Genomic DNA, 19,097 nt, shown 5'->3' with positions numbered 1-19,097 from the left:
CAAAATGTTCAGGTAACGAAATAGGTTGTACCCATTGAGTCTCTATGTTTTCTTGTTGCTAATTCCTTTGTTGAATTCGCTTGTTGAATTTTTCCATTGGAAACGACAAAATTACTGCATTTTCTGAGTAAATTGCGGACCCTCTAATTTGCGGGCCCTGTGCGATCGCACGGTTTGCACACCCCAAAGACCGGCACTGTACGGGTCTACGTCAGATGTGCAATGTTCCACTTCATAGACTCATAGAGAATGATCCAACAACACTGTGTAGCCATACCTGATGTCATACTTAATCCATGTCATGGGTAAAATTGCGCCACTACGCAATTCTATCGTATAATAAAACTATCGAACTCGAAGTTACTTATAGCTTACAATTTTTGTTCTCAGAAATGTCCAAACTATTCTTGTAAGCCTTATGTTTAGCCAATTAGTTTTAAAATTGCCTTATAACCAAGTGCTGACGTTAAAACTAATCTTTTCTTTCTGGTCGTCCTATTGCTTGTATTTAAAAGTGATCAATAAACACTTTAGTGATGAAAACATAGCCACTACACTACAGACTTGCTACCTCACAGCAGCAAAAACCAAATGATATAAAAAAAATTGCAATTTATTGAGTCTATAAAAAATCAAGGCACCTGGATAAGAAAAGCATGTAAAGATGAAAAGCAATCGATTATGTTGATTATTAATTATTCATCCAGCTTGATTTGATCATTAGCAAAGATTATTCAATGGAGTAATGTGCTCTACTCCATCAAGGAAAGTTTTTGTAAATACATCTGCCATCTTCTAACTCAGCTGGGACTTCCGATCTCCAACGGCAAGACACATCTCCTCTTCCTCAGATTTTTGTTGTTCATCCAATGTCTCTCAAGATACAAACGTTCTGATCCGCTCTCGGATTGTTTCATCACAAACAGGGCACTTTTGAACTTTTTCAGAACAATTGATGCAACACGTCAAATGCCCACAAGGGAGGAACACCACACACGACACTTCATTGCGGCACACTTTGCACTGGCGGGAATTTTCTAAACGCTGCATCTCTCCGATTTGAGAAGTTGCAGCGACTTGATCATCAGGCACTTGATGAACAGCAGCCTTTGGTTGAGTGTCTTCCTCCTCTGCTGCTGTTTCCTTAGATTCAATATCCAAAAGATAATCCACCAATTCGCGCAAAGTGGGAAAGCCACAGCTGCAGGATTCGTATTTCCTGTAAAATATACACCCTTGTTACGTCACAAGTATCCCCAATGTCAAACGTAACAACTCTTATACAACAATGAATTGCAAAATATCAGCCGTTCGCAAACAATATCGTGTACAAAACAACAACTATTTTGTACGAAAAATTTTTATTAATTCACTGAATCATGCAGTTATAATATAACTTATATGGTCTCTTGAACAAGTAGCTTGTGGACAGCACATACTTTTAAAGGATAAACGTAACTAACAACCTTGATGAAGGTGCACACATTTATACAGACACTCAAAAACAATCAACTAAAATAGAGCACCTTTTAAATGCTTCTCGGATGTGAGCATTGGTAAATCCCATCATCCTAGCATCTCCTATGACCTCTGAGGTTGCCATAATTTCATCGATTTTCTCGTTTCTTCTTTTAATCTCATCTTGTGGATCTATGATCTCAGGACGCTGTCCTCCACTGCGTGACCGAGAAGAGGAGCTAGACAAGGATAAAGCAATATGGTGAGGACTGGCTTCCCAAAACTTTTATGTAAGACGCATTTTTTCACAAGGTAAAGCATTTCATGTTTATCGTAATTCAATAGCTTCTATTTTATCAAACATTTTGAAGATATAGGTTCATCGAATAATCATTAAAGAAAACATTTAATGTGACAAGACACGTTGGTCAACACTTTAACACACAATATCAACATTTGCGATCTAGGGGATGGGATAATTCACAAATAACAACACTTCAACTATCACACTCTGTCAAGCGCGGTGACCGGGCCTGCGTCAGTGGTTCAAGACCTCTACTAGTATGCGAAACTTCTTGTCAAAAACAAGCTCTCTACGAAGCTTACGTGTTCTTTAATAAAGATTCAACAAATCATTTAACTTTTAGGTTCTAAAACTTGCTAATGATTGATTGATTTGATCTTTATCGTCGAATTGGGAAAGCTCATTTCAGAGCTTAATCCTGTTAGTTTTGCATACTTGCAGAGACTTTGAACCACTGCGGTATGCCCGGTCACCGAGATTGACAGAGTAAAGTTTCTGGTTGTTGAAGAAGTGTTGTTATCTCAGAATTATTCCATCCACTAGGTGCCACTGAATGAAGAGCAGTCCTGAAATGCGTTGCTCAAGCACCCACCCCAAGAACAGAACCAGGGCCGCTTGATCTTGAATCGGGATCATAACCACTGAGCTAACGGGGAGCGGGCTAACGGATAACAGTTTGTAAATCTGCACCAACACATTTCTCTGTTGGAACACATTAACGATTCACTGTCATCCATACTTTAAGACGAAAAAAGTTAAATCAGGATGAAAACAGAGGGTGCCTCAATCACACAGACAAAAACAACAAATAACCTCGTGTTTTCGTTCAACACTTGCCGCAGTCTACCTGCTTGAGGAGCAGTTGCTGGGTTGTAAAGTTCTGGTCGTCTTAGATTGGGGTGATTGGAAACAATTTCATGCACAAATTCTGGTCCTTTTCGTTGAAGAACGTATTCACACATGGGGAACCATTTGGCGTGTTCCTCCCATGGATTGTCATCTTGCTCCCAGTTCTGCAATCCTCCATTACAGTACCAGCACTTCACGCGATCTCTCTCTCCAAGGTAGTACATCCCTGCATCCGCGATTTCTTGATGAGAGGCACGAATTCTATGCGCTGGCCAAGTGCCTGGGTTGTCCAAGAATGTCTGCAAACGAGCGTCTACTCTTTTCATGTGTGGATTGACTGGGTTATTGCAAGGAAAAAGTAAGAATAGTCTTCTCTTTCTTTCTTCCAACTCTTCAGGGTTTCTTTCGTTTTGAAACAACGACGAACCACTCGAGTAGTTTTCAGCTGCTCGTGACGCTGAAATGACGCTAAATGGCGGAGTCACAACTGTTGGAGAATAATGCGCGGATGAATAATTCAAAGTCGAGCTGGATTGGAAGCCGGAATCCCTGGTTCCATTGGCGTAGGTTTGACCTTGATTCTGAGATACAATCTTCCTCCAGAAATTCGTGGTGACCGAACCTATAAAAAAGGAAATGATTACTTGATTTCGAATGCAACCAAACCACTTCAATATAATCGAATTATATTATTGCTTTATGCAACGAGATATTCGTGTTATGTTAACAATTATTACAAAACTTTGCTGTGTTGACTTGACAGAAATTAAAAAAACTATTACGTCACATTTAACTGCACTCTAGCATTAATTCTGGTCAGAATCGCTGTAAGCAATAATTAATTGTTCATTTTAACAGAATGATATTTCTCGGTTCTTATTCCTCCCAGATGACATAAATAGCTTATAATATTCAACTTTTGCAGTCAAACTGCTAGGAAGATTATTATTGTAAAGAAAGTACAATATTCAGATAATATGAAACCAAGGAACTTTAAGAAATAATTAATTGAACTACCATTCAACATTTTTATAGGTAGAGAAAACTTTTTCTCAAACCGTAGAAAATTTCATTATCAGATCACCGCTTCAATGCGTGATGGAAATCTGCAGATAAATCTGCATCAAGCATTGCAGAGTGCAAAAAACAGTGTTGCAGAACGCGTTTTCGAATATTAAATTCTCATCAGTGCAAGCTTAAGCGAGTAATGTCGGTCTGGAATTGTGCGGGAAGTGATTTTCTGATGTCTCTGGATTTATTAATATTCAATTGAACACTGAGAATATGTCCTTATAATGTTTGTAATGTATTGTATTGAGTTTAAATTTAACCGTTGTTATTGCGTTCATAAACGTAGTTGCACTGATGAGAATTTAATATTCGAAAACGCGTTCTGCAACACTGTTTTTTGCACTCTGCAATGCTTGATGCAGATTTATCTGTAGATTTCCATCACGCATTGAAGCGGTGATCTGATAATGAAATTTTCTACGGTTTGAGAAAAAGTTTTCTCTACCTATAAAAATGTTGAATGGTAGTTCAATTAATTAAAGTACAATATGCTTAAAACAATATAAGGATATCAATCACAGTGCGTTGTATTGTTGAAAGATCCAATGCAGTCTATTAGCATTTTCTGCAGCAAGGCAAAAGGTTACATCCGCTGTGCGACACGTTTATGTTTTGCATATGGTGCAAAAGTGCCCTACAATTTCAGAGGTTACTGTGACTTTGATCTCTGTTTTAAGTTCACTGTGCGTTGATATTTAGAACTACACTTATTCAACGTTTGGCAACTATCAAGCGACGTGTATGGAAAAACTCTGCATATTTGAGTAGATAACGATTGTAAAGTAGGCTGCTGCAAGGTCATACAAGCATATTAGAACGAGGTTGCTTCGCTGCTCAAGGTTGTCTGCGGAGCAGCTTTGCACAGGTCGTTGACTTGGACTAAAACCTGCACTATTGTTCGCAATCGATGCGAATTTTTCGCATCGCATCAGAACAGTACAATCAACCATCGCTTTCCTTACAAGTCATCAGTCATCACCTTGTTTGGTAACGTTTTCGTTTGTTCAATAAATATTTACTTTCTAACTGTAAATAATTTAAAAGAATCCAAAGCATGGGGTATAGAGTCACCGGAAGTTTAATTTGCAACGAGGAAATTTTTGCTCTTCATTGGTAGGTGTAGAATTGCACAGGTCGGCATTGGCAATTATTTCGGTACCGATACCTTTGTTTGCATTTTTGTATTCGGTTTCATTTTTACAACGGTTGATAGAATAGGCTACCAAAAGGTTTACCACAGCATTACCAGCTCATTAGGCTATCTATCAATCCACAATGTTTGTTTTGTGCTAAATTCCAAATCTATCTACTGTAAATTGAAGAGCTTCGAAAATGTGACCATGAGTGAACTTTTCGTTTTATTTAACAAGTCAGCTTCTTTGCGAATAATATATCGTTTTCTTTCAAGCATGTAATTTTTTTAAATACCGCTAAAGAGGTCGACTTTTCCCACGTTGGAGTGGTATAGGGCTAGGCTAATCTCTTCCTGTACGAACTGTACTATGTGGCTAGGGGTGTAGCAAAGGGCAGGCCATTAAGATATTAATGTTATTCTTTAACAAAAAGTGTTGCAAATTGTATCGAACTCCCCCTCCCCCGCTACAAAAATTAGGAATTGTAGCTCATGGGAATGCGAAACTACATCCATTTTGGGCTTATCCGCAACACTGGAAGGGTTAGATGGTTTTCTGCTTTACAAAATACTTTCTATGGGTTATATAAGAGGATTGAAGTTGGTTTTAAAGTAATTTAAGGTTTTTAGTTGAAAGTAAGCCAATAGCAAAGCGTAAAAAATATGCCAAATTGGCAATTGTCCCTTCTAATGTTGCCGAAATAGCGCGTTCCGTAATGTACCGTCCTTAAAAACCTACGTACTCCGCTGTATGTGGCACTTACCTCAGTTAAGCTTCCTGAACATTGAGTGATCTTTAGCTTGACCTATTGTAGTTTGACATTTGTGCGATCTAAACTTTAGTTGGAGAATAAACTATTTAATAACCACCCTCAAGGCAAACAAAAACGCCTTGACGAACTTAATTGCAATTGTGCACCCACACATTGTTAAAGACAAAATATTTCAAATGTGTTTGACAAAGAATTTTATTTTCGAATGGATATGTTGCTTGTATTCATATATCAGACAATCACATTCCAATGGTTGCGGCAAAGAACTTAGAAAATTTAAAAATTGAACGCATTAAAATTGCATGAGTTTGTTTAACACATACTTTACAGCAGCTCCAGTTTTGACATGCTTTTAATTTTCTTGCCAAGGCAGGACCGCTCTGAACGGGAGTCAAACTAACAACCATCAAAGCCTGAGCTTGATTGAGTCACCTGACCATTCAAGCAATAATTTTCATCGCTAACAGACAAGCTTATTGTGTCACCACTACTTGGGTTTCGGATCTATATGGTTGTAAGTTCTTATAGTTTGCATAGTTCGCAAGTTCACATATGGTATAAGGTTGCAAGTTTGCCACTCTCCAAGAGCGGGTGACTTCCATTACAACTTCCATGACATACTTAAAGATGGACGAATTTAGACTTTTAATTTTCTTAAATTACAATGTATCCAATTGTAATCCTTGACTACATTGAACACATCTGCATTTATGTCGAAATTTTAAATATGTTAGAGTCTTTAATTAATCTGATTCATGGCTACCTGAAGTTACGACCTGATTTGTAATGTTTTGACTGTAACTACTGCTTCTGTTTGGTTGCAACTTTCGGAAATTTTTTCACTTTTTGTTGACTCATAATGATATAAAAGCCTTTTGTTGCCTCGCTGAAGCAGTAAAAATGAGTAAAGTAAGTTAAAAAACGTTCAATCAAACTGTTTTCGAGTGGCCAACATAGTCAGACTAAAATTTTCTGAATTAAATTGTCTGTTTTTGCACGCCTGGTAATGTTAAAACTCAATTTGTCATGAGGTCAAACAAAAAAATGATGTTAAATTATGATTTTTAGACAACTTCACTTAGACAGCTACCAAAAGTTTGTAAAATCTAGAAAAGTCTACAAAATGTAACAAATCAGGCCATATCTCCAGGTGGCCATATCTGATTGAATAACTTTCAAGCTAAAAATTTCCTTTATCACTTGTCGTATCACTTATCACTTTTCGTCGGGGAAAACAGTCACTACCGTGTGCTACCTCTAGTGTTCAGTTCAGTTCAATTTTCTTTTATTTCTGGTCATCACATACATTAGAAAAACAATATATGCCAAACATAGCAGGGTAGCCACTTTCACGTAACAACATTTGTAAGCGCATGTGAAGCACGAACCAATCAGAAGCTGCGTTTTCTGTGACGTCATTACGTAAATGGAAGTTAGTGGTGGAACAGAGTAAAAACGCAAACAGTTCTGATGGAAAGTAAACTAAGTGCACGTTCTGACGTAGCTAGCGTGTCCTAGAAGATTAGGGCTAAGGAATACATTTGGATGATGTGGGTTCGACTCCAACCCCTGTCACAACTCTTTTTTCTTCTGTAAATACCAAACAACGTTCAAAGCACTGATCTAATCTCTGGCTGCGTGCTAGAAGGATCACATTTGGACGGTAGCCACTTAAACTATGCTCTGATTGTTCATGCTTAACAAGCTCTTACAAAAATTGTTACCTTAAAGTTGCTACCACATAGCAGAGGTCTAGAAAAAGGTAAAATCGACAAAACGCGATGGTGAAACGTTCAGCAAACCTCCCGGGTGGGCCTACTGTTTTTTTTTTCAGAGCGTTGCAGTTCTACTATTTACGAGTGTCATCCTTTTTTAAGTCGACGCCTTCTTCTTCGCTCGTTTGACTTGTTGTAGTAGCTTAGATTGGCAATGCCTCCTCGTGCAGCCATGATACGGTAGTTGGGTCCAGTTGTCGAATACCAATGATTCCACTTGGGGGCCGTAAGATGGAACATTCGTGGAGTATGTGTTGCATTGTTTGTTCTACCGCTCCGCAGACACATATCGGCGTATTATGCAACCCCCACCTATGCAGATTAGCTCCAGTGCAGCCAACGTCACATCTGTTCCTGTTCAATGTGACCCATGCCTTTCTTAAGAGGTCTGCTCCAGGAGGGATGGAGAGTGCTGGTGAAAACTGGGGAGAGATACGTGGCAGCTCGTTCCATTCCTGGGCCCATGTCTCCATGCAGCTGAAGTTCTTATCCACAAGCTGTGTAGCATATCGATGGAATGACGACTTGATGATAGGCGTTGAGGTCTGACTTGTCCATTTCTTTGGGAGTGACTGTGGAGAAGGTGTTGAGGATCGAGTCTTGCATGCAAAGCCAGTTTGTGAGAGGCTTCATCCCTACGGACATAACCAGGAGCAATGCCAGCTAAAGTTGGCAGATAAGCAGTAGGTGTGGGGCGGAGACAGCCAGTTTTGTTTGTCGTATCCAGGCTTACACCCGGTGGTTGAAGATTTAGATTAAGTGGACGGGAAAGCAAGGAAGCCAATCTTCGTGTCCACCTTCAAGCATGCCTTTAAGTGTCTTGCTAAAGACACAGCCGCATGCTCATGAGCGGTGTCGAACTGGCGCCCTTTTGATTGCCGTTCCAACGCTCTCACCACTCGGCTATGCAGCCGACAGCCAGTGATGATGCGCAAGGTGTCGTTAATGCATACATCCATCTTAATGCATACAAGTTGAGGGCATTACATTCAACAACATTTTCTCTAATAGTTTACAAGAGCGAAGTTTTGGCGTGTTTCAAATTCCAACGTCACGTCGTGCGTGACTAACGCAATACAATAGCGTAACACGCAATTATTACGCAAACAGCTTCTATCGTGCGTAGGTGGCCTGTCTCTTCTCTCGTCAATTTTCCTAGTTATGCCAAAGCTGTTTGCTTTGCTTAGGCCTATGACGCTATTTCAACGCATTTTTGATAGGTCAAATGCCCAGAAATAGAATTGAAATTTCCGTGAAAATAAGCTGATACTTTGTATCGAGTGCACATTGCACAATGCACATGTGTGATTTACAACAATGCTCATTTACGATGGGCAATGTGTTGTACTCATCGCTCAGCGCAAACCAGCACTGTAATTCGACGGATATTAAAATGTATTTCAAAGTTTTATTCGTGAAGTGTCGTGCGTGGGAGTTTTCAGTTCGAAACACTTCGACAAAGAAAGCTAATGAAGCAATGATTTCATTAAGCATCATGATTCAGTGGTGCACATGATGGATCAAGTAGATCAAGTGACTCGTAAGAAAACTTTCCAAATTTCTGTGAGTGTTTGTACTCACTCAGGGGATGTCTCATAGAGTAAGTAATCTAGTAAATTATACAGCATTCTATTTGTCTTTTTTGTGTGATTTTCTATAGCTTTAATGCCGTCATTACAGCATGATTCATAGCACTTGTGATTTTCTTCCAAACGTGTATTATGATTTGGTATTATTTGGACTTATTTTGTTTGTATTTGGTCTTTTGATCTACTACAGGGTGACCTGACATTATTTTAACTTTGTCGCGCACATTTTCGTTCTTATCTTTCCTTTGTTTGCTAACCTTCACTACTATACATTGCGTGGAATATGACAACAACGTACAAAACGAAGATACTCTCGTTCCATTTCAGAGTTGCCGTTTATGAAAAAAAATACATTCGGAATTTTCTTACTTGGCATCTTTAAAATGTTACAGTAGCCTACATTTCAATGATCCAAAAAATATTACTTTTCAAGATTGTGTTACGTAATCATAGCAATCAGATAAGATGACCATAGAAAAAGTATTCCCATCACTGTAATTCATTGACACAAATGAAATCGAGTAGACCTCATAGAAAAAGAAGATAGCGGTATTTGGGGTCTTCTAATAAAAAAACATAACACAAAAGAAAAAAAAGGAGACATTACGACATTACTTAGAGGCTTAATGACCGAAACGAGCTTTTGTTTCAGAAAAGTGAGACATAACCAAGCAAGAAAATCAATATCAACTGACGTTAATGCAACGTATGGAAAGGTTGAGTAAATTTAAAAAAGACTGCCCAGTAATCAAAAACTGCAGAAAGCTCTTAGTTTCTTTAAGCAAGGATAATTTAATCAGTAAATTCTAGTCTATCTCACTGCAATTATGAACATCTGAGCGTCTTGAAGTAGTATTGAATTTCCCAAACTCTATTTAGGTTATTTGGTTTATCAGCAGCCGTTCCAAGATTTGAGACGTTTTTGATTTCTCAAAAACATTTCTCTCACGTTGAGGTCAATAGTTGTCTACTTTTGAAGACATGAAATAATACGAAAAGCTAAACGTGGTTTCAAAACTCAACACAAAGTCTTTCACTGAACTTGCACTGTGTGACACTATCTGCTTTGTAAAAGTGCTGATAAAAACTCGTATCTGCGATACAGAATTTATAATACTTGCAGTGTTATAAGTACAGTATTATTTGCGTAATTAGTGTTAGTATTACTGTTATTATTATAGTATAAGACAACCCAGAAATTCAAAAACCATTAGTAGCCTATGTTGGCTCATCCAGGTGGAGCAGAACATAAAAATTGAAAAACGTGACAAACATAAACTGTTCTTACTGATTGGTATGTTCCTGGTATCATTCCCCTCCAGGTATGGACAATCAGGTTTGTGCCACCTTGGTTGTGTGACATCATCTCCCACTAACCAACTCTCAACCGCCTGGCAACAACTGCGCAATAAAATTTGTAATGTTTAAAATTCGTGTATAGCACAACTATACGGCTGGAGTCCAGTAGATCTGTTTTGTTTCACCACAACTCTGGTTGATGTAATCACAATCGTGATGAAGAGAAGACCTGACTTCATCAAATGGTAAGTATCCCGAGTGGTGGGATGGTGCGGCAGAAAAAAATCCCAATCATGCAATCCTGGTTTACCAACAGACTGATTGAAATAAAACTAATTTGTAGGCTAGATTTTTCCACAAAAGAATAGAGAACACGATTTCTTCCTGAATATGATGTTGATGTAACAAAAATGTGACAACAAAAGAACACCAACACTACGATAAGTTGGGAAGTACCAAGGGAATTTCCCTGCGGCAACCACGTGGCGATTACGTGGCGAACACGTGTTGTTATGTGCTGCGTCAATGCATTTTGTTTTAAAACTAGACGTTAAATCAACGTAGAAAATGATTTGGTTTCTGGATTTTACACTTTGAACGTTGCAACTTAAAAAACTGCTGAGAAGTTGTGATTCCAACGTTACAAAGTGACAAACGGGTCATATTTGCAGCCACGTGGCATGGCGGTATATAACTATGTTTGCTATGTGTACGCGATGGATCTCATGCATATGATAACGTTAATGCGTATTTTATCTGAATTGACGGAAAACAAAGAAATTCGAAACATTTGTCTGTTACTAAAGATAGGCCTACATACAGAACATCTCAAACTTGGTGCGGTCACTTGGAAAATACATTCAATCATGGCCATGATTCAATGAAAGCTAACTTTGCTCAGGCAAGAATGCTAAAAGTTTCCAAAAATCTAAGGTAAACGTTTCGTTTTTTTAAGCAACCAAAGTACAGATTTTCAAACCAAAAATGTCACGATACCTGAAGCATTTCACTCTATCACCTATCCCGGTATAATAGAATCCACAAGCTGCAAATTTGCAACTGTTGATCCTGACGGTTTGCGGAAAGTCTTTGAATGTAGACAACCGATAGGTTTCTCTTTCAGGGCTTCCTGTCCAGCAAGAAAACATCAAATAAAATACAATCAACTTAAGAATTTAAATAAATGCTAAAACATTAGAAACCGGGAACTTAGTGGTGCGATACTGACGGGCCCAGCCTTATGGGCGAAACACGGTGTCTATCGCTGACATTTCTTGCTACAATCAGCTACCGAGAAACTTTGTTTATGGAAACATAAGTGTTATGTTCACCAATTCAAAGAAATGCTTTTAAAAGATTTTTTTTTTGTCCTTTTACCGCGGATGCGTGGCCCAGGCAGCAAATCCGTTATTTTTGTATTGATGTTAAATCAATGTAAAAATAGCGAATTTTGCTATCCGGGAAGCTACTGTATAAACTCTAGAGCAGTGCTCTTCAACCGGGTATACTGTATACCCAAGTGTATACCAGATCAAAACTAGGGTATACAGCTGGAGAAGGGTATACAGCTTAGATCTGTGATAGTAGAAGTCACAACAGAGGTACGGTGGCTATCGCAAGGGAAAGTTCTTTCCCGTGTGTTTGAACTTTGCGAACAATTAGGGGCATTTTACACTGAACAATGAACATGGAGACCCAAGGGCTTCCAAGTTTCGTGACATATTCTGGATTGCAAAATTGTCATACTTGGCGTCGATTTTTGATCGTTTGAACCAAGTGAACATCAGACTTCAAGGGAGAGGGGGTGATATATTTCGGTCAACTAGCAAGATCAATGCGCTGAAGATGAAAATTGCACTCTGGAAAGAGAATGCTTTGTCGAGGAACTTCAATGACTTTCCTGTATTAAGTCAATACATGAAAGAGTCTAGCTTGGAGTTTGAGGACGTTTCTACTGAAGATAACTTGTCTGCCTTTATTGTTGGTCACCTGAAATTACTTGCCGACAATTTGACTACGTATTTTCTTGAAGATAACGACCAATGTCTGGAAGCAGAACGTTGGGTTTCTCTTCTTGAATTTCCCGAATACAAAATCTCGCGCAAAAAGCCATTGATGTCTTGGTGCACATGCCTACCACTTATTTGTGTGAAGAAGGATTTTCCAGTCTTGTTGAGATCAAGTCAAACAAACTAAACTCGATACTTGACATTGATTCTTTAATGCAGAGGAATAGAGAAAGAGCTAACACAGGGGCGGGCAACTTCTCCAGTCGGCGGGCCAGATATGGGAAAATGAAGTACTTGGCGGGCCGGATTCACGAATTGCTACTTTAATCGCGTATTTATCTACTTAGACAAGAAATAAATCGTATGTAATGTAAACTTGAAGTTTAAAGCATAGAGATCAAAAACAGTATTTAATGAATTTATCAACAATTAGCGTAATGTTCTTCAATAGCTGCTGAAGTTAGTGAGACATCTGTGGTCGATTTCGGTAACACTTTCATTGCAAAGCAAACATAAGGCCTACTGCTTACGTTTCTTGGCAAAATCCATAGGAAAATATTTATTGTAAATTCATAATCTACTTTTAACTGAAAACAAAGAATCTAAAAACACAAAGAACTGAAAAATAGCTAACAGTCATTATTGTTTGCATACGTTCCCCGTTTAATTATTACACTACTTAGCCAAATTTCACTTTGATTTATTTTTCCGGCTTGAGGCGAGGTTTGAGACCGAAGGAGATTCTTACAAGAGACAAAAAAAAAGGATGGAGGGCCCGTTTATGACGTAACATAATATGCTTGCCACTTGACTAAAAACCGAAAACAAAGAGTCAAAGAACACAAACAACTAAAGAATAACTAACAGTCAGTATTATTTGACGTAGTAAGCAAGTAGTGGGTGATTGCGGCAGAGTGTGGCCGCGGGCCACATTATCATGTAAAGAGAGGGAACTGTCTGCGGGCCGCTCAAAATCCCGTCGCGGGCCGGATGCGGCCCGCGGGCCGTATGTTGCCCGTCCCTGAGCTAACACCACGTTATGTCCAACTTGCCGAAGCAATGCAACAACAAGCTAGCCATTAAATCAACTTCAATTTTGACGTTTTTTGCACTTTTGCATGCGTAGTTTCTTGTGCCCAGTTCAAGACTACTATAATCACTTTAACAAACAATTAATTAATTATTAATTTTTTTTTACTTCCTGTGCACAATTAAACATTGCTATTTGTGAGGTATACGAAGTTATTAAAAATTGAAAAAGGTGTACCACGGACAAAAAGGTTGAAGAGCACTGCTCTAGAGTAGATTAGAAGCATGTAAGCCTGGCCTCCTGAGGTTTTTCTCAGCACTGTGTGGTCTGGCACAGCATGGTAGTTCCTTTCAAAGTAGAGTTGACATTTTCTCTTTTGATAATAATCAAATAAAAGATTTTAGCAAGTTCCACTAAAAATCTCATACTACAAAAAATATCATTAGATAATGTGAGGTATGCGATGGAGGTAAAAATTGGCGAAATGCCAACGGTCTTTCGTTGTTTATGGAAACGAAACGTCCGAAAATCTCCGTACACAAAAAGTACACAAACGTTTAAAGTTGATCACTAATTTCTCAGGCACAAAACTTTTGCTTCACAATTTTGTCAGTGCAAATGTCATGAGAGCATGATTGGTTCCTTTACATGGCACAAACCTAACCGAAATCAAACCGCTTGAGAACGTGTCGATTGAGGTAGTCACAGACTATGGTGAACTTTAGACTTTGGACGTCGTGTTTTCATCAGGCGGTAACCTGACCTTTGAATCTTATTTCATTGCAGTTTTTATTGCCCTCTACTTTTTTATTATTTTAAGTGGACCAGTTAATAGGAAACGGAGAAGAAATTGCAGTATCCCACGATTTTGCAAACGGAACAAGATATCAGTAGAATTGGTGAATAAGTACATTTTGGTTCGTCACAAGCAATACTACGTAATACTGGAGTCGGGCCACGTGGCAAAATCACAGTCTTTAAAACTTAAATTTGCTGATGTTTCGCAAACTTTGAACATTTGCTGACAGCATCACTTAACATAATATTGAGAGAAAACAACCCAGCCTGCTAATCAGCTTTTTTACAGTGTTTTAACGTCCGCGAATTTTAAATGGATGCAAAGATGAAGCAATTTGCTAGATGAAGAAACGTTCGAAGAAACATCTATCACCAGAAACTACTTAGAGGAGTCAAATGCGGTCTCCAAGCGAAGTCAAACCAGTGTAACAGAAACTGCTTCTCTTGTACTTTCGTAGAAAAGCGTCGCAATTGCTGTGATGAACAGATTATGGAAAAATTTGCTTTCCAAGAAAAAATGACACGTTTCTCGGCAATCCAGTTTAACAAGAATTGACAGCAATACTCGTGTTTCGCCATGAGGCTGAGTTGATCAGTATCGCACCACAGAATTCCCAACCGCTGCCGTCTGCAGAGTTTACAATGTTTGTTACTTTATAGAGACGAATATTGACATCTTGCAATTATCCGATCATGTGCTAATCATGATTATTGTGATCGCTCAATTCAATTGCCACCGTGCTCTGTTACAGCATAATGCACTGTGTGTATACAATTGCGTGTTATCACAACAGGGGAAAAATCAATCGAATTTTATTTTATATTGTTCGAAAATTGCATCTTTGCAAGACTACAAAATTGTAAAATAAATAATGAAAAAAAACTCACTATACGTTTCATAAAGGAACTATTAAAACATGATTGCATTTACATCATTAGGAAAAATCTCAGGTTGGACCTGAGAATCTGGAACTTCTATCTGCAATGCATAGCTTTTCGAATATCCATGTTTTTGTTCAGCGCATTATTGCCAATTTAAAGTCGCAGAACTCTAAAAAAGATTGAGCTAAAGCTTAAATTTGCCAACTTAGTGTGGTACTCGATAGTTTTTATCATACTACGCATCCCATTGGATCATGCAATGGAAGATTTTAACAAAAAGTTTGGTGACAACGTTTTATTTTGAAACATTAAAAAGGTTTGCTTCTTGTGGTGTTACTTTTTAGCCTATTTTGGACATAACGTTTGTTTGCTACAAACTTGCCAAAAATATGGCAAAACTGCATCCGAGCTCGCACAAAATAACCTGCAAGAATTTAAAGTTGATAGTGCTGACTGCTGCCTGTGCCAGTGCGTGCTTGACGGTGTCATAAATCACCATGAAACCGCATTGCTGCCTGTCTGGTTTATGGTTTTCTTGACAGCACTAATGCACATCACATCTTTTGGTGACAATACTTGCACGGTGTGTTAGACTAGTTACAGAATTGATTCGGTAAAATTCGGTCTTTCAGCTTTGTAGGGCTATGTCTTGATCGCATCACACTTCAGGTAAATGGCACTATTTTGTTACTATGGTTACTTGATAATTTGGTGTGGGCTTACACATTTTAGTGTTTTGTTGGCCAAAAAAGGGTTTTTGTACTACTACTAGGCATACTCTACTCATGCTAGCTGTGTTAGGCAGCTTCTTTAGCACATGCATTGCGTTTCATAACACAAGCTTATAAGCAGACATTCCTTTTCAACGAAAGTTATTAATGAGACATGTAGTAGAGCTAGGATAATTTATCTCCAATTTTGGCCCCACTATCAGCTCCAGCTAATTTATTTGTTTTGCAACATCAGACAACAAGTGTCGATAAAAAGAATACAAATGGCAATAGCTCAAAATGTAGGCTTACCATACGTCCCGTTTTAGGCGGGACAGTCCCGCTTTTTAACGTCTTGTCCCGGCGTCCCGACCGGTCAGCCAAACGTCCCGCCTGGGCGTTCAGCCATCATAATACACGAACATTACCAATTAGCATGTTCTCGTTACATATGTTGTTTACCCGGAACATCCGCACCCGTTGAAAGAATTTTTTCCATCATGAAGAGCATGTGGTCTGAGAGCAGAAACAGGATGCTGGAGCAGAACGTGAAAGCCGTGATCACATGTAAAATCAATACTGATTGATCCTGCTCTGACTTTTACGAGAATGTAAAATTGAACAATGTCTTTTTAAAGAAGGTGTTATCTACAGAAAAGTATGATTGGGCGAATAAGTAAATTCACAAATGCTTGTACGCAGTGTTGGGTAAATTCAGTGCAATTGGGAGTTATTTATCGATTTGAAAACCGCAGACTATTTTATTATTCTTTCTTCCTTTTGCTACACAGAAAAAAATCTAAATTTGAATTATTTTGTATCGTTAACGTCAATTCCTTTCTATTTTTCGAACTGAAGCCGATATTTAGACAGCGCATATGCCCATGAACTCTCGATGACAATACGGTCAATGAAGACAGCCGGGATGGCTTTAAATGTACCGTAGGCCTATGTAATAATATCGAAAAATGTAAAGTTAAAAAATTACAGCTAAGTGGTCTTGGTCTTTGGTGGCGTCCCGCTTTGAAGTCACAAAAATATGGTAAGCCTAAAAATGAGCACTTGGAATGTTTGGCGGTTTAATTTCAGTTGTGTGGGAACGCGATTGAATGGCTTTCCCACACAACTTTCATAATTATGAAATTATTTCATGGAATACAAAGCCTTCCCACAACATATCTTTGCTTTACAAACTATTGTATTTATCGTATTGTATTTACTGCAAAATCATGTTAATTAGGTTGCTTATTTAGTCAACAAATTTGAAGCATAATGCCTACATCGGAACAATGCCATTTTTAGTTATCATGTTGAATTACTTATTTTACAATTCTTTGAGCACTGCGTCGCAGAAGAGGACAGCAAGTTTTGATCAATGTAAAAATGACGGATTTTGCTGATTGAAGATTTCAATCCCAGATCCAGACCAACTTTCCAGTTACTGTACTGTATTCAATTTATGCGCTCCTGTAGGTTCTGCAATTCTTGTCCTTTTTTAAGACTTAACATGTGAAAACTTCATATGTGCAAATGCCAGCTATTGATGAATGTAAATTAACAGTAGGCTACCATGAAAACAAGGATACATGCTTAGATGGACCAATAGGTAATTCTGTTTATACAACTGGTGATGTCTGAACTACCTCCAGCATGGTGGCTAACACGCAGTACAACTCTTATGACTGCATAGTGCATAGGTGATAGGTTTCCTTTTCTTCCAAACGCATTTGTGACTAAACAGATCAAACGATGAGACATCTTTGTAGAACACAACTTTTCAACGCAGATAGCACATTATAACATGGATTGAACGTCTGCAGACGTTGAATCAGAGTAAAACTGACGGATTGTGCTGTCTTAAAAGGATTAGCACACAACCAAATTCCAGCATTTGATAGACTTTGCTTCGAGCTCAAACAGTTAGTCACCATGGCTTGGAAAGGTTTTGTTAAAGATTGTAAATAATTGCTTGACTGTGTCATCGGTCACTGCAATTATTCACCAGGTCAGTGACCGAAGGGTTTCGTCCCGGCTCTAGTGCTGGTAGGTCTGAGATCGATTTTATCTTATTCACACCAACGACTTTAAAAACGGTACCGGTTGTGTTCTTTCTCGCGTAACGTAATAAGAATAAGTCGGGGAATAATAATGCGATGACGTCGTAGAGCCTCAGCGGTTGTAGAGCAACAATAAATAAAACCATAACATTATTACTACAATCATTTAATTTTTGTTTTTCAAACAATCAAACAATTCAGAGTTCGAAACCATCAATCTTTTCATCAGCCCCAATGGGTTAATTTGTCGGGTAAGAAAGGTACATGCAACTTGCTACAAGCATAAAATAAAAAATAAAAAACATTGTCTTTACCAAATTAATTTTACAACCGTAGCGGTTAAGATAAAAGTTTGAAGACACGTTAAAGGGAGAATATCCTAAAGTGGAATCTGTGGAATTGACTGGGGCTTTCCCAATAAAAACGGTTTAACTGAAAAACCGTTTTTTATTTACGGTTGTAACGGACCAGTGACGTCGCGCTTCATTGTTTTGATTTCAATGGTAAAACCTTGATGGCGCTATAGCGCGAGAAGGCGATACGAGTGTGCGTCGCTCACAGCCATCTTGTTTTCCAATGTCCCAGCGCTATCCAAAGCTGTATGTTCTTTCGTGGGACAAAAAGATAGCGGTGTCTGCATTCTGCAAGCATGGTGGCTTGCAAACAAAACAACCGAGCTAGTAATCAAACAATTTCTACATTGAATCAACGTTTTTCTCAATACGCACCTGGGGGGATGTAGACACTCCGTGGGTCAGGTGTGTCGTGGTTCTCTGATACGATTCTTCCATCATGTTCAACCTCTGAGACACTTGTCATTGGATGAAAAGTTGAATGCAAATCAGTGTCGCGACCTCATTAAACGTGAAACATACAAGTTCAAGTAATTTGCCAATCGCTTTGTTTGAACAATTTGAACACTTAGTTCTTTCTGTAGATTAAAAAGTGGTTGTTTTACATTAGTGGTTAGAATTTAAGACGCCAAGGCACGCCAAGAGATACCACAAGGTCTAATATTAATAATTTTAAGAAATTGGAATGTCTGGGGAGCTGATTTTATTCAGCTCCCATTTCTATGGAGATGTCTCAACATGAATTAATTGTATGCCAGCTACTACTAACATGCCAGCAGCCAACTTATATGTCAATGTTAACATGTGGCTTGCCGTCGAACCCACTTAAGTGCATTAGAACTTCAGATGAAAACAGTTCGGTGTCACACCCCTGTTTTACAACATAGTTTACAGCTACACCTTTTTGCACACATGTGACATCATTCAGTAATATAAATCGGATAATTCAAACTTATAGGAGTGAGTGGAATATTATTAGGTAAAAACTCTGAGACTGGAAAGTCACTG

At 38.5% G+C, this 19,097-nt stretch overlaps 1 protein-coding gene across 1 annotated transcript; it reads right to left on the bottom strand.

Moving 5' to 3' along the window:
* Window positions 1–592: 592 nt before the first annotated feature.
* LOC145783106 (putative inhibitor of apoptosis) lies at window positions 593–18,687 on the bottom strand. Its single transcript, XM_082594881.1, has 6 exons — window positions 18,465–18,687; window positions 11,247–11,379; window positions 10,240–10,352; window positions 2,576–3,233; window positions 1,527–1,697; window positions 593–1,219 (listed from the first exon to the last, which is right to left on the bottom strand). The coding sequence occupies exons 1-6, from the start codon at window positions 18,553–18,555 to the stop codon at window positions 877–879; spliced, it is 1,509 nt and encodes a 502-aa protein (XP_082451007.1). The 5' UTR covers window positions 18,556–18,687; the 3' UTR covers window positions 593–876.
* Between the last annotated feature and the right edge of the window lie 410 nt (window positions 18,688–19,097).

The sequence above is a fragment of the Aplidium turbinatum genome, chromosome 14, assembly GCF_918807975.1.
Source record: "Aplidium turbinatum chromosome 14, kaAplTurb1.1, whole genome shotgun sequence".
NCBI lineage: Eukaryota > Metazoa > Chordata > Ascidiacea > Aplousobranchia > Polyclinidae > Aplidium > Aplidium turbinatum.
This window is presented reverse-complemented; position numbering and strand designations above follow the sequence as displayed.